Source organism: Alternaria atra, assembly GCF_907166805.1.
Source record: "Alternaria atra isolate CS162 genome assembly, contig: 21, whole genome shotgun sequence".
In the NCBI taxonomy this organism is placed as follows: Eukaryota; Fungi; Ascomycota; class Dothideomycetes; order Pleosporales; family Pleosporaceae; genus Alternaria; species Alternaria atra.
Window position 1 is genome coordinate 5,566,861 of NW_025091319.1, and position 13,977 is coordinate 5,580,837.

General features: G+C 50.6%; 3 protein-coding genes across 3 annotated transcripts; 2 read left to right on the top strand and 1 right to left on the bottom strand.

Moving 5' to 3' along the window:
• Positions 1 to 993: 993 nt before the first annotated feature.
• ALTATR162_LOCUS2288 (uncharacterized protein) lies at positions 994 to 3,625 on the bottom strand (the record flags this gene model as incomplete). Its single annotated transcript, XM_043309892.1, has 2 exons — positions 994 to 2,090; positions 2,845 to 3,625. 2 exons carry the CDS (start codon positions 3,623 to 3,625, stop codon positions 994 to 996), a joined length of 1,878 nt encoding a protein of 625 aa, XP_043165827.1.
• Positions 3,626 to 5,091: 1,466 nt separating this feature from the next.
• ALTATR162_LOCUS2289 (uncharacterized protein) lies at positions 5,092 to 8,138 on the top strand (the record flags this gene model as incomplete). Its single annotated transcript, XM_043309893.1, has 3 exons — positions 5,092 to 5,290; positions 5,350 to 6,128; positions 6,177 to 8,138. 3 exons carry the CDS (start codon positions 5,092 to 5,094, stop codon positions 8,136 to 8,138), a joined length of 2,940 nt encoding a protein of 979 aa, XP_043165828.1.
• A 1,872-nt stretch (positions 8,139 to 10,010) lies between these two features.
• Positions 10,011 to 11,769, top strand: ALTATR162_LOCUS2290 (uncharacterized protein; the record flags this gene model as incomplete). The annotated part of the gene is made up of 4 exons (XM_043309894.1): positions 10,011 to 10,105; positions 10,156 to 10,275; positions 10,327 to 11,409; positions 11,463 to 11,769. The coding sequence occupies 4 exons, from the start codon at positions 10,011 to 10,013 to the stop codon at positions 11,767 to 11,769; spliced, it is 1,605 nt and encodes a 534-aa protein (XP_043165829.1).
• Positions 11,770 to 13,977: the final 2,208 nt, after the last annotated feature.

Sequence of the window (13,977 nt, forward strand, 5' to 3'; positions counted from 1 at the left end):
GTTCGTTACTTTTCTTGTCAATACTGGTCTTCTCATGCATATGGATGGAGTGTTTTGTTGTCTTTGGGGAATATACATGTGTCTTTTGCGTTTGATACCAGGTGTGTATGTTTGCGATTCTTGGTCTTTCTGAGTTTGGTCGGTGCATAAGATTAACGCCGCGGTGGGCGGAATGAGGTGGATAGATTAATGGAAACAAGTATCGTTGAACTGTCGTGGTAATTTTAAGTGTGAAGTGACTAGATCTGGTTGACAAATATACGTCGACTACGGCGTCTCTGCTATCATTACATACGACTTCCCGACGCCTACATAGTCGACTGATACTTCGGCCGCACTCACTACGCCGCCCTCGTCCCCACTAACCCCTCATACGTGCACCCTGTCACATCTCCATACAACTCCATATTGACGCCTAGCCCCTTTACCCCAAAGAGTTTCGACCTCGTCACATCGTCCCGGTTCACCTGCCGGTGTACTGCCACAAAGTCTGTGTGCTTGCCGGCAAGGCCGACGAAGTCTCGCACCGTTATGGAGAGGTGTTCGAGCCCTCTACGGCCCTTGGCAACGATGGAAAGGACTTGGTAGGCGACGCTTTGGAGGGTACTTGACTTTGGGAGGGTGCTGGCGGCCCGGATGCACAGGCCAAATGCTCGCTCGGCGCTGTGAAATCGTAGAGGCGGGCATTATGTTCTCCTTCACCTGAGATCACCTTCATTTACGACGAAGAAGAGTATGTGCTGTAAGTTTAGACTACTGCCTGACTCTGTTTCGCCCCTGATATAGAAATCATATTCACTGGAAATCGCGTGACGCCTGAAAACCACCCGTTCTTTCTCTCACCAAACTACTAATCGTCACAGTAATCAGCTTGGTGTAAACAGAAGCGTGCCAGGGAGGAGCAAGATACTTTCACCACGAATTTGGACATTCAGCTGAGATCAATTCGCTGGTTTACTCTAGACTTTCCAAGCACCACCTCGCTTGCTTCGCCTATTCTAGGTCCTTATCCTTGCATCCCTCTGGCGCAATAACAGGATTACATCTTGCAGCCAATCCTCCAGGAAGTTTGGCGACGTAGTCCCAACCCCATCGACTGCTCATGCCCCAAGCTGGAAAATCGGTACTGACTATCTGCGCACCGCTCTCAAAAGCGCTCTCGCGCATCTCCATGGTGCGGTTCAGGATGGTGTCGAGAGGCACGTCGGCACGTGTTCGGATCAGGTAACCCTTTTTGACAAGACGCTGGATCTCAGCGGTGTCATTCCCGCGCGGCTCGTTGTGCTTGATGAAAGCAGCATCGGGAGAGTCTTCGAGCGCGTTGGTGAAAACAGTACGGTTTTGTAACGATGGTGCGCCGGTAAGATAGAGCTCGCGAGGCGAGTTGGGATCAGTGGGTTTCGGGTCGTTGTCGAAGAAGAACATAAGACGGCCACGGACGTCCTTCAGCTTTGGCCAGCCGTGCTGCAGGATGGACTGTTCGAGAGTGAGGCCACTCTTACGCACGTCGTCAGGCCGGATGAGTTGTTTCTTGGGGAAAACGGAGAGAATCTCGGCGTCAACGTTCAAGAGGCGAGGAAGCGTCCAGTTGGTCGCTTCACCAGGGCAGGCACCACCAAGCTGACATGCTGGCGCATCGGTCTTCAGCTCTAAGTCTACGGTGATGGGTACGTGTCTTGGGTTTGCGTCTGACCAGCTCTTCAACTGCTTGAGGCAGTCGATGAAAGTGTGGCAGACAGAGTCAGGGTCAAAGTCTGTGACGTGGAACACCTTGATACCCGGCTTTTTCAGGATGTCGCCATTGTAGGGGGTGGTCGCGTTGGTCAAGTTCGACAACGTCCAGATCACAGGAGGATAGTACAGGCCACCCTTTTCATCCGAGTGCAAGTCGAGCTCAAAAGAGCGTACAGACTGGTGCTCCAGTTGATTGTCGAGCTCAGCGTGCGAGTAGTAGTAGTCCTCTGGGGACGGGATGTACTTCTCGAACACGGGTCTCTCAGCAAGCGAGACCTCACGATGGTAGGAGTTGTGCGTTCCGATAACTTGAATGTGGTTGAAGCGGATATCGGACTTTGATGCCAATGCGCTTTCTAGATGTCATTAGTATTGATGGTTTATGATGAACGATAAGCATACGAGCAAAGAGAATTACGCTCGCGGAAGCCTGTCGTCATCAGTAGTTACTCAATTCATGTCCTAGGTTCGGAGATTATACCAATCGGCCCAACATATTGCTCGTTCCTTCGAATATAAAGTCTGCGTTCAGAATGGAGACACTCAAGACAAACAACAAGCCTGTGAGCAACAAGGCCCGGCCTTTATACGCCATCTTACCCATGCTATCCAGCCCGCAATTCCTCACACTAGAGCTCAGATGTTGAAGTCGTCTCCGCCATGCATCTGGTTCGCGCTAGCCTGTCGCGTGCGCTCAGGATAGCTCGCGATTGGTTAATTGCGCCACGTAGGATGAGTGTATAAGCTTCGGAGTTTCTCAACATAGAAGGTGCAGATTCTGACGCATAGTAGCGTAGCACGTGCGTCGCTTCATCATTGTACGCGTTCTTGATGGAGGACGAGGTGTAAATGAAGGTATCATGGTGGAAGCGATGACGGTGACAGGAGCTGTCAAAGGAAAAGCGGGGTACCGCCCCAATAAGAGATGAGCCAGTACATATGTTTGATCGTCAACAACATCAAAGAAAATCTTCGCAAAGCAGTAGAAGGAAGGTAATACTAGTAGTTGGAAACTTGTGTTTCTGTTTTGGATTCCAAGGTTGGTCGCAACAGCAGAGATTGACTACCACTACCAATCATATTTTTGTCCGTACCTGGTAACGAACTCACCTTCATCAGCATCCCTCTCACCCTGCACAATCTCCAACAATCCTTTTGCACTTGTCTCTGAGCTGTCGATGCCATTCTCCTTCCGCTGTTCTCTGTCGCCACCCAGATCCGTCACCACAAAGCCAGGACAGTAGGTCCAGACTTTGAACCCATGCGGCTTGAGCTGGTAGTACTGATATGCCGTCAACATGTTCAGTGCAGCTTTGCTCATGCGATATCCAGGGTATGGTACACCAGAGTAAGGGGCGCTATGGTCGGAGATTGCGCTGATGCTGCCGAGACTAGAGGATACGTTGATAATGCGCGGGTTGGATGAGCGCTTCATCAGGGGAATAAGAGCTTGGGTGACAAGTGTTGCGCCAAACACGTTGGTCTCGAATATCGTACGCATCAGCTCTCGGTTGGTCCACGGATCGTCCCTCTCCGGGCATACACCAGCGTTGTTGATAAGAACGTTGAGCTGGTTGAAATCTTGCTCAATTTTCTTGGCCGCAGCTTCGATAGAAGTATCGTCGTTGGCATCGAGTTGTACTAACGAGAGGGTGCCTTGGATGCCTGGTTTGGCTTGCACGTCTTTCAAGACTGCCTCACCCTTCGAAAGGTTGCGTGCACCGATGATGACATGATATTTTGGCGAAGCAGATGCAATGTAAATCACGGTGTCCAGGCCTATGCCATTCGTTGCGCCTACACAGATAGTTAGGATGACGAGCTTGATGGATATATTGAGGAATCGGTCACCTGTGACGAGGACGACCTCCTTGTCTGAGTTGGATGCCATGTTCGATTGCTGCTAAAGGAGTGTTGGTAAGATGGGTATCAAGATGTGCAATATCAACCAAAGTGGATCAGATGGGTTCTGGCGATGCTCAAGTCGACCTGGAACAAAGGCGAATATATTTCTTGCCGGCACAGTCACACCAGATTAGCAGGCTTCTCAGGCGACCAGCCAGCAAAGTTATGGATGGATTGAGTATAGTGGAGAGGTTGGTGACGAGCAAATGCGGAACTGCAAGAGGAGTAACGCCGTACATTGCCAGGGAGGCTGCAGCTATATTCGGAGTTAGTCAGCTAACTCCGATTTTATTGGCCCTCATGAAGTCATGCAAATGGGCGTGCCAAGGCAGTATGTCCGAAATTTACTGGTCGCCTCGTATATGTGTTCTTACAAATCTTTGATGTGGCGTTGTGTGACCAGACTTGGGCGTTGAGTGTATGTGCGAGGATGGTGCAAATAGGCGATAACATCGTCGCGTAAGTCCGAGATGCGCTTACAATTCTGAACACCGAGCGCGAACGGGTTTATGCTGGGTTAGGAATCGTGGTATTGAGAAATTAGCCTCGGAACAAAGAGACATCGTGGGGCAACGCAAAAGACATATGATCATTCTCTCCCATCGCCAGGACTGCATAGTCGTATGTGCTCATATACTGATCTACTTCCGTAGTTTGGAGACCTAGGCACTTTCCGCGACGACAATCTGCATGTTACAAACAGCAACCTTCAAGGGTTCATGGTAGTACCCCTCTCTGATGTCTTTAGGTTGATCTACAGTCCTCTTCTTGTTACATACATATGTCATATGTGTCATAAGTATCCTGTGGGAGTTGTATATCTTGTTGGTAAAACACCACGATCACATTGTCTTTTTTCATTGCGATAATGTGACAATGTTCGAGTGTAATTACATTTGGCCAAATGGTTAATGGCGTTGTAAGGGTTGTTAGCATATCCCGATCTCTGATAATGTTCCGCAAGTGGCCCATTCGTCAAGGGGAAGAGTCTCACAGCATTTTGTTTAGCAGTTCGTTCAAGTATTGGCAGGAACAATTCAACGTGGGTAACTTTTTGGACTATTGAAACAGATTTTTGTACCTTTCAGTCAAGTTGAGACGGTTGGTTGGAGCGGATGTGTTACATCAGTCACTTGGCCACGTGTGAGCTGAACTGACGGAGCTTGACGTGATATCATCTAGATTTATGCTTAGTTTCTTTGCTACAGCAATTCGCGTAGTTTCGTGGCAGGTTTGGACCCATGATAGCGATATGGCTTGAACAGGTGGTGATGGCAGAAGTCACGATGATCGGTATGAAGACGCGTGGGGTGGGAAACCTTGACATTAGCGCGGCGCGACACGACGTCATGCCGGCCCAGCCCACCAAGCGTCTCAACGTGCCTACAGAGAACTCGATGTCGTCCTTCCTCTAGTCAATCAATCCTTGAAGCGCATTGCGCCGCCGATAAGATGCCGTCCCTTGTCCGGAAGTTGCTCATCTTCGCTGCCGTCGACGGGCTGATCCTCCAGCCGTCCCCGCCCCGCAACCACCCGCCGGCGACGCAGCAGGCCATCAAGGTCGACTACAAGGGCAATGTCATGCCCTTATTGAAGGATAGACGAGAAGAGGATACTGCGCCCGTGTCTGTGGAAGCGCATGGCATCATTGGTATGCGCGCGCTCGTCTGCGCATTGCGACGTCTAATGCACCACTGACTCTACCATTAGGACTGCTCAAAGTCGCTACTTCTTACTTTCTAATATCGATATCCGACCGCGAACAAGTGGCGCTAATACGTGGCAAGCCTATCTATAAGATCACCGATGTTGCCCTTATTCCGCTCTCCTCACAGGCCGATGCCGACAAGGCCATTGCGGCCACGCGGGACCACTTGAAGCGCCGCAGTCGGGCACCAGGGTTGGGAGACGAGGACACCGACAGCGATAGCGAAGATGGCGCGCCAAGTCTGACGGACTCAATTATAGAAGACTCTTCGTCTGCACCGAGCGAAGTCAAGGACACGGTCACCGGGCAAAAAGGCAGTGCGTCCCAGAAGACTAGCGTGGCCGAAGATGTCATACAACGGAAGGGTGTATATGGTAGATTCGCCGACAAGTGGTTTTCGCGCAAGGGCTGGAGCGCTGACAACAGGCGTCTACAAGGGCTAAGCTCCGAAGAGAATCTGGCTGCGAAGAATGTGTCGCAGAACGTTGATTCAGGAGTGCCCAAAGAGGAGGAACACCCCAAGAGCGAGTCGAAGCCGGATACGATACCCACAGGTGACAAGGACATCTCGGAACCAGTCAGTCCAGAAGCGATACCCAAGGCTTTGAGCGGCGAGAAGGACGCAGCAACTGTAGCTCTCTTACCAAAGATCCTACAGACCACCAAAATGTACTTCTCATCGGGCAACTTCTTCTTCTCTTACGACTATGACATCTCACACGGCATTGGCCAGCAGCAACCCAGTTCTAGTGTGCCGTTATTCAAGCAATTCGATCCTTTGGTTAGTCTGATTACCCACAGTGAAGGACTTCTACTCACCAACGTTTAGTTCTTCTGGAATCAGCACATCATTTCGCCGTTCATCGATGCTGGTCAACATTCTTTCGTGCTCCCTGTAATTCAAGGCTTTGTCGGCCAAAGACCCTTCACTATCAAGACCGCGGATGGCCAATCGAGCAGTCTCGTAGTTGATCCGAGTGCTACCCCAGACGACATTCAGCTGCAGTCCTGGCATGAGAAGCAAAAGGAAGAGTCACAACTTCCTACAGAAGCAAGTAGCGAAGCGCCAACTCCGGATGCTTCTCTTGCAGAGGGTAAAGACTTTCTGTTAACTCTCATCTCGCGACGATCTACCAAGCGGGCTGGTCTTCGCTATCTGCGACGAGGAACTGATGACGAGGGATGCACTGCGAACAGCGTGGAAACAGAACAAATACTATCAACACCAACTTTCAACACGACGCAAGACAAGATCTTCTCCTTTACGCAAATCCGTGGCTCCATACCTTTGTTCTTCTCCCAATCGCCTTATAGCCTGAAGCCCCAGGTCTCTACTTGGGGATCGTTTGACACCAACGCTCGAGCTTTCAAGAAGCATTTCCTCGATCTATCTTCGCGCTACGGTGACATCTACTGTGATTCGCTCATCGACAAACACGGTACGGAGGCAAAGATTGGCGAACTTTACGAACAGCATGCCAAGGCACTCAATGAGAACGGGGGGATTGATGGAAAGGGCAAGCAACTGGGCTTTGAATGGTTCGACTTCCACAACGTGTGCCGTGGTATGCGATTTGAAAACGTCTCAAAACTGATGGACTCCATCGAACCCTTTATGACGTCTTCCGGCTGGGTGGAAATCTCGGAAGATCAAGTGCAGCGGAAGCAGTCTGGTGTCTTGCGCACGAATTGTATGGACTGCCTGGACCGCACCAACGTCGTCCAATCTGCGTGCGCTAGAACCGCTCTCGAGGCCCAGTTGTCAACGGGCAGTTACAAGATCGACCTCCAGAACGACCCTAGCACTTCGTGGTTCAACACTCTCTGGGCTGACAACGGTGACGCAATATCTCGACAGTATGCTGGCACCGCCGCGTTAAAAGGTGACTTTACGCGCACCCGAAAACGACAGATAACCGGTGCGCTTACCGATTTTGGACTGACACTTACGAGATATTACAACAATATCGTAAATGACTATTTCGCTCAAGCTGTCATTGACTACCTCCTCGGCCGCGCCACTGATACCATCTTTGCAGAGTTCGAAGCTGACATGAAGAGCTCGGATTATTTTATTGACGTGCGCAAAGTACGACAACAGGCCATCGAGCGTTCTGCTAGTATCGTGATTGAGGACCGTGACGAAGATCTGGTACACGGATGGACCCTGAGCGTACCCACCGCTGTCAACCAAGTCAAGACTGCCACGTTTGAAGAAGCCATTCTCCTACTAACGGAGAAAGCCTTGTACTTCTGCCGTCTCGACTGGGGCACAGAAAAGGTACGCGAGTTTGAACGCATTCCGCTTGAGAACGTGCAGGGCCTCATGCGCGGCGTTTACATTACGTCTACACTAGCACAACGACACACAGACATGGACAAGAACGTTGGTCTCATCATACGGTACCGAGCCGACACCCAAGGCGAGCTAGTACGGCGAAATACAAGGGCTCTAGATTCAGGAGCCGCCAACGACGAGCAGCGAAAAGACGACGCTAAGAAGGACCAGAAGCAGGATGCCGCGGGCCGCTTCTTAGCGTTCAAGGCGTTGCCACCGAGAAGCAGTGTTCCGTCATCTCCTGGCGACACTCCAGAGAATGAGGGCGAGGTAGTGAAGTCAGTCTGCGATGAAATCGTGAGGATCGCCAACGAGATGAAGAAAGGAGGAAGAGACGAAGACAGAACACTGGAGGTAGAGGAAAAGGATATCATCAGCCTTGCGGACGCGAAGAAGACTACGGGCTACCTGGAGCAGTTCGAGTATTCCTTGAAGAAGCTTGTTTGGGGTTAAGCCGTAGAAGATTGCGGTCGTGTCATGTCGTTCTTCACTGTACTCTATTCGGCGCACAGTACATACTTGTTTGGCAGAGCAGTCCGTGCCATTACTGTAGTTATATCAGGCTATCGTTCCTTCGTTTAATGTCCTGTTCGCGCTCTTCTCGAACACTCTGCTGTCTTGATACACCAAATTGTACAAAAACGGTTTCCTGACTCGCGATGTATTGACTAGACTATCACGCCAGGTACATCTCCACTTCCCGACGTCCTCGTGTAGTCACATGAAGAGCAGAAGAGCCTTGTATCCAACACGGCGGATCCACGGCGCTTCCGAAATCCGGTAACTCAGGTGCGTGTGGGGACGGTGCGGGTGGCTTATGACTAGTTGGCAAGCGTGTGAAGGCTGCATCGGGAAATGTATCCGCTTTGCTCGAGTTGTGTTGCGCGTCAACCTCGAGAAAAAGCATCAAGTACTAAAGACTCCAAATCGCTATTGAGGGGCCTTTGAGGAAGTTGTATCGTGAGCAACGTAGCTAGGAAAGCTGCGACCCCGCTAACTGGTATCGCCTCGACATCTTCTCCACGTTCAGCTTCTCCTCACTCCCGCCTTTCTTCAATATACGCAACGACCCCACTCTTCAGCGCGACTAGACGTTAACGACGTTAGGCCTTGTTTTCCGTATCAGCAGAGCCGTGTCGCATCTTTTTTTTTTGGTCCAACATGTCACGCTAGAGCTTCGGCACATGCAACGCTGGACACACCACGATAAAAGTGCATCGGTCTAATCGCCCCGTAGCGATGGTCACGCCCCACCTAGAGCCTCAATTTGTTTGAATGGGAAATACGACAGCATGTTGATATGCCAATCGCGTACCAAACTTTAGATCAGCTGAAGGACGCCTTACCACGGTCCAGTATGCCATGCCCTCTTAGACGACTTATTGAAGCTTAATGGCGGCAGGCTTGCTCGGCACTCGGCATCCAGCTTAAGCTTTTTACTCGACGGGAGGCGCAAACCTCGTTTATACTAGCGTCAGCAAGTTGCATTGAGAAAAGCGGGCCGACGTCAGCGGCTTGAAAGATGAGTGGCTGCGTGCGTGTTCCCAAGCACGGTGCGTGACGTCAACAGTGGAAACCTCACATTGTGCTCATCTGAGCGCGAATTGCACAGTGCAAAGGGGCCCACCAAATGAGAAAATTTCTTCTTCATGGGGTGCCCTTGGGGTGCGAAATTGGGGGCAAAAGTGTGGGTGTCTGGAGTCTGGAGGAAAAATGGAGCGAGCTGTTGTGCGGAGTGCGGAGTGTCACGCCTCAGGTTCGATGAGATCTGAGATGGTGGTCAGCCATCAGCATTGGTTGTGGTACGACCAAACCGCGAGAGGCAGCTCATCATGATGATCGCAGCATAGTCTTTCCGTGGCGCAATAAACTGCTTCCTTTGCCCTGTTGCCAACCCGTTCCCGTTGTCTCGGCATCAATTGTCCCCCAATCGCGCCCGACTCGACTCGCAAACACAAGCACTAAGCCGCCCCATCGTGTCAGGCTTGTCATTTCTTCACTCAGCCCCAAAACTCCATGCTATCCTCCCGCCAATCAGCATATTTGTCTTCGGAGACTATACCAAGGTGGGAAGCACATCAGAATGTTTTCCGAAAGTCGAACGAGGATGGACGTTACCTGGGAGAGCGAAAGGTCCGCGGCGGGGCTCCCACGTTGTTCTCCTGACCCGAGCTGTGCGCCTGGTATCACACCGAGAGAAACATGGCATATAAACCCTTTCCGCGCCCCGACGTTGTGGTTGCTTTCCTTTAACAACGCCTGTTCAGCCTCCGGGTCCCTTCAATATAACCATCTGTAGGGTGATTGGCACGATAAGACACCACCATGGTTTACCAGATCGGCAACATCTATGGTATCACCGCCATTGCGGTCATTGGCGGCGGACTGTTTGGATTCGATATCAGTTCTATGAGTGCCATGTATGTCGACTCTTTCCATTATCATTCAAGACTGAAGCTAACGTTTACAGTCTGCCAACTCAACAATACCGCTGCTACTTCAACCAGGGACCTCTGGGCCCACCATTCACTGGTCCTGAAGAAGACTGCTCTGGTCCTACCGCCGATGTGCAGGGAGGAATCACTGCTGCGTAAGTTAGCTCTACATATGGTACATCAGTTCAACAATTGACCTTGTGTAGCATGCCTGGTGGCTCTTTCGTCGGTGCTCTCGTCTCTGGTTACCTTACTGACAAGCTTGGTCGTCGGAGGGCTATTCAAATCGGTTGTGTTATCTGGATCATCGGTTCCATCATCTCTTGCGCCGCACAAAACATCGGCATGCTCATCGCTGGTCGTTTCATCAACGGTCTCTCTGTCGGTATCTGCTCCGCTCAAGTTCCTGTCTACGTCTCCGAACTCGCTCCTCCTTCCCGCCGTGGCCGTGTCGTAGGATCACAACAATGGGCCATCACATGGGGTATCCTCATCATGTACTACATCTCCTACGGCTGCAGCTTCTTGGACGGTGAAAAGGCCTTCCGTGTTCCATGGGGTCTGCAGATGATCCCCGCTGTCATTCTCGGTATCGGTCTTTTGTTCCTGCCGGAATCTCCTCGTTGGCTCGCCCGCCACGACCGCTGGGAAGAGACCCAGGCTGTTCTTACTCTGGTCCACGGCAAGGGTGACCCTAACAGTCCCTTTGTCAAGCTTGAGTTGGACGAAATTCGCCAGATGATTGAGTTCGAGCGCCAGAACGCTGATGTCTCCTTCATGGAACTCTTCAAGCCTAAGATGTTGAACCGTCTTCACATCGGTGTCTTTACCCAGGTCTGGTCTCAACTGACGGGAATGAACGTGATGATGTACTACATTACGTATGTTTTTGGAATGGCAGGTCTTACTGGTAACATCAACCTCGTCGCCAGTTCCATCCAGTACGTCATCAACGTCTTGATGACCGTCCCTGCTCTTCTCTTCATGGACCGCTGGGGTCGCCGTCCTATGTTCGTCATCGGTGCCATTCTCATGATGACATGGATGTTCGCCAACGCTGGTCTCATGGCTTCCTACGGTAAGCCCGCTCCTCCAGGTGGTCTCGGTAACATTGCCGAGCAATCTTGGGAGATTGGCGGTGCACCTGCAAGGGCTGTCATTGCTTGCACATACTTGTTCGTCGCCTCTTACGCGCCTACATGGGGACCTGCCTCATGGGTCTACCCCCCTGAGATCTTCCCTCTCCGCATCCGTGGAAAGGCTGTCGCCGTCGCCACCTCATCCAACTGGTAAGCCCCCACTGATTGAGTATGCACTGGACGTAATGCTAACCTTACTTCAGGATCTTCAACTTCGCTCTCTCTTACTTCGTCCCACCCGCCTTCGTTAACATCCAATGGCGCGTCTACCTCATCTTCGGTGTCTTCTGCTTCGCCATGGCTATCCACACTTTCTTCCTTTTCCCTGAGACAGCTGGAAAGACGCTCGAGGATGTTGAGGAGATGTTCATGACTGGTATCCCAGCATGGAAGACCAAGGTCGAATACAGCAACACTCGTCGTGCTGAGCGTGGCGAGATTGACAACGAGAAGGCTGCTGGTCTTGAGCACAGCCCTGTCAGGGTTGAGAATGCTGAGGTCAAGGCTTAGGCCTGGTCGTATATATTGAACGATTTGATGGGAGAAATTTAGGAATAGGTATGATGGATGGGTAATGGCCATTATGGCTCGCTTTAATTGCATACGTACATGGTATGATATTCCTCAAGGTTGTGCTCTTTCATCGTGATGTTTGATCTACACCGTCCCTAGGAATTCAGCATTCCACCATATCAAGCATCTGCATGCCCGCCAAAGTGCTACTATGCACAGTCGTACAATCTTAGGGGCCTGGTATGCAGCAGCTACTGATTAGATTGTTTCCTCTCTCCTTTCTGCTAAACATAGTGGGGCTGGAATCGTGCGGAAGACTAGGCTAGCGAAACGCGATGTGACGTGACTTTTGCCTGTCGTTCATACTCCATTTTCATCCCATTTTCAATGTTCAGCGTCTTCTCAGCCCAGCTCGACATGCGCTTTTGATGCCACACGTGTCTTTTGTTAGGCATCTGTTACATTCGTGCATTGATTGTATGTGATTTGTACGACGCGCTAGTGGCGTTGCGATGAACCGTGGACGTTCTTCCAGCAGCGTTGCCTAACTGGATAGACTTTGTATGCCATTGACGCAGCCTTCTGCTACCCCAAGTCCTTCCCAAGTTGCATGCGAAGAAGCTCGCATTTTCCGAGTCCTACCTATCATACACATCAAAGGTATTTGCTGTGTTCTAAATGGCTAGAAACATAACGTAAAGCCTGATGGATACCCCGAGGATCAGTTTTACACATTAAATATAACCCACATAATATGACCTTTTTCGTAAGTCAGGTGCCCGAGCGGGGTAACATGTGCGGCACAGCTGCAATGCCACAGCATCTTGTTCAGCCATCCGCGCTATCATGTCAAAAGACGATCCACCCGTCATTTCAACAACTAATCGATGCAGATGCGACAATGCGACTACTCGATGTTCGAACGCTGAAACTCCGAACCTTCTATGGTGATGAAGTCCCTCCGTATGCGATCTTGTCACACACATGGCTTCGGGATAAGGATGAGGTCACTCATGCGCAAATACAGGACCCGGGGAATTGCCGCAATATGCTGGGGTTTCAAAAGATCAGATATGCGTGTCAACAGGCAATCAAGGACAGCCTTGATCATGTCTGGATAGACACGTGTTGCATAGACAAAACGAACAGTACGGAGCTTTCCGAGGCTATCAACTCAATGTTCCGATAGTACTCTGAGTCACGCGTCTGCTATGTCTACCTGAAGGACGTTTCAAAGCAAAAGGAAGAGAACCTTATGAGTAGTAAATGGTGGACTCGAGCGTGGACTCTACAAGAACTCCTTGCACCAACGCATGTCCAGTTTTACGACGTCCACTGGCAACACATCGGGCCGAAAAGCGATTTGATCTCAATCATTACACGTGTTACTGGTGTAGACGAAGAAACGCTACACTGCCCTGCGAGGATGTTCGACAAAAGTATTGCACAACGCTTATCCTGGGCGGCAGGCCGTGAAGCCAGAAGAACTGAAGATCGAGCTTACAGTTTACTTGGAATCATGGGCGCATATATGGCAATGCAGTATGGAGAGGGCTCTGGCGCGTTCATGCGTTTGCAAGAGGCAATTTTGCAAGACAACAATGACCAGACGTTGTTCGCATGGCACTGCGTACCAAGGACGCTCTCAGAGATCTGTGAACAGACTAAACGTAGTTCGGCAGATGTTGACGACAGTCCTCAATCAAGCGCTTCGTTGGAATTTTCATCTGAAACTTCGAAGAAAAGCGAGAGTCGAAAATCCCAGATGGACCAAATGGACCAGGATCACGGCTTTCATCTAGATGAAAGCTGCATAGAGGTCTCTCATGATGGCTTGTTTGTGAAAGACCCTGATTCTTTCCGTTATTGTGGAAGAATTATCTTCCACAGTAAACATGGTCTTGGGAGCGATCTGATCAAACTCAACGGCGCGTGGCGCATGAACATGCCACTTGTACATTTGAAGGTACACTCTGCAACATATCAGATCGGACTCCTTCCATGTTTCTACGCTGATCGACCATACCATTTGTTAGCTATCTTGCTTCAATCCTGGAATGGTGGCAGTCGATACCAACGTATCGGTCCTGGCAAATGCGTATTTACGTTTCTTGTCAGCTTCAATACTATAAGCGACGCGCATGTCAAGCAGCTTTGGGTCGACAGGTCGCACTGGTTATCCCTCCATCAAAAATCCCTGAAGGA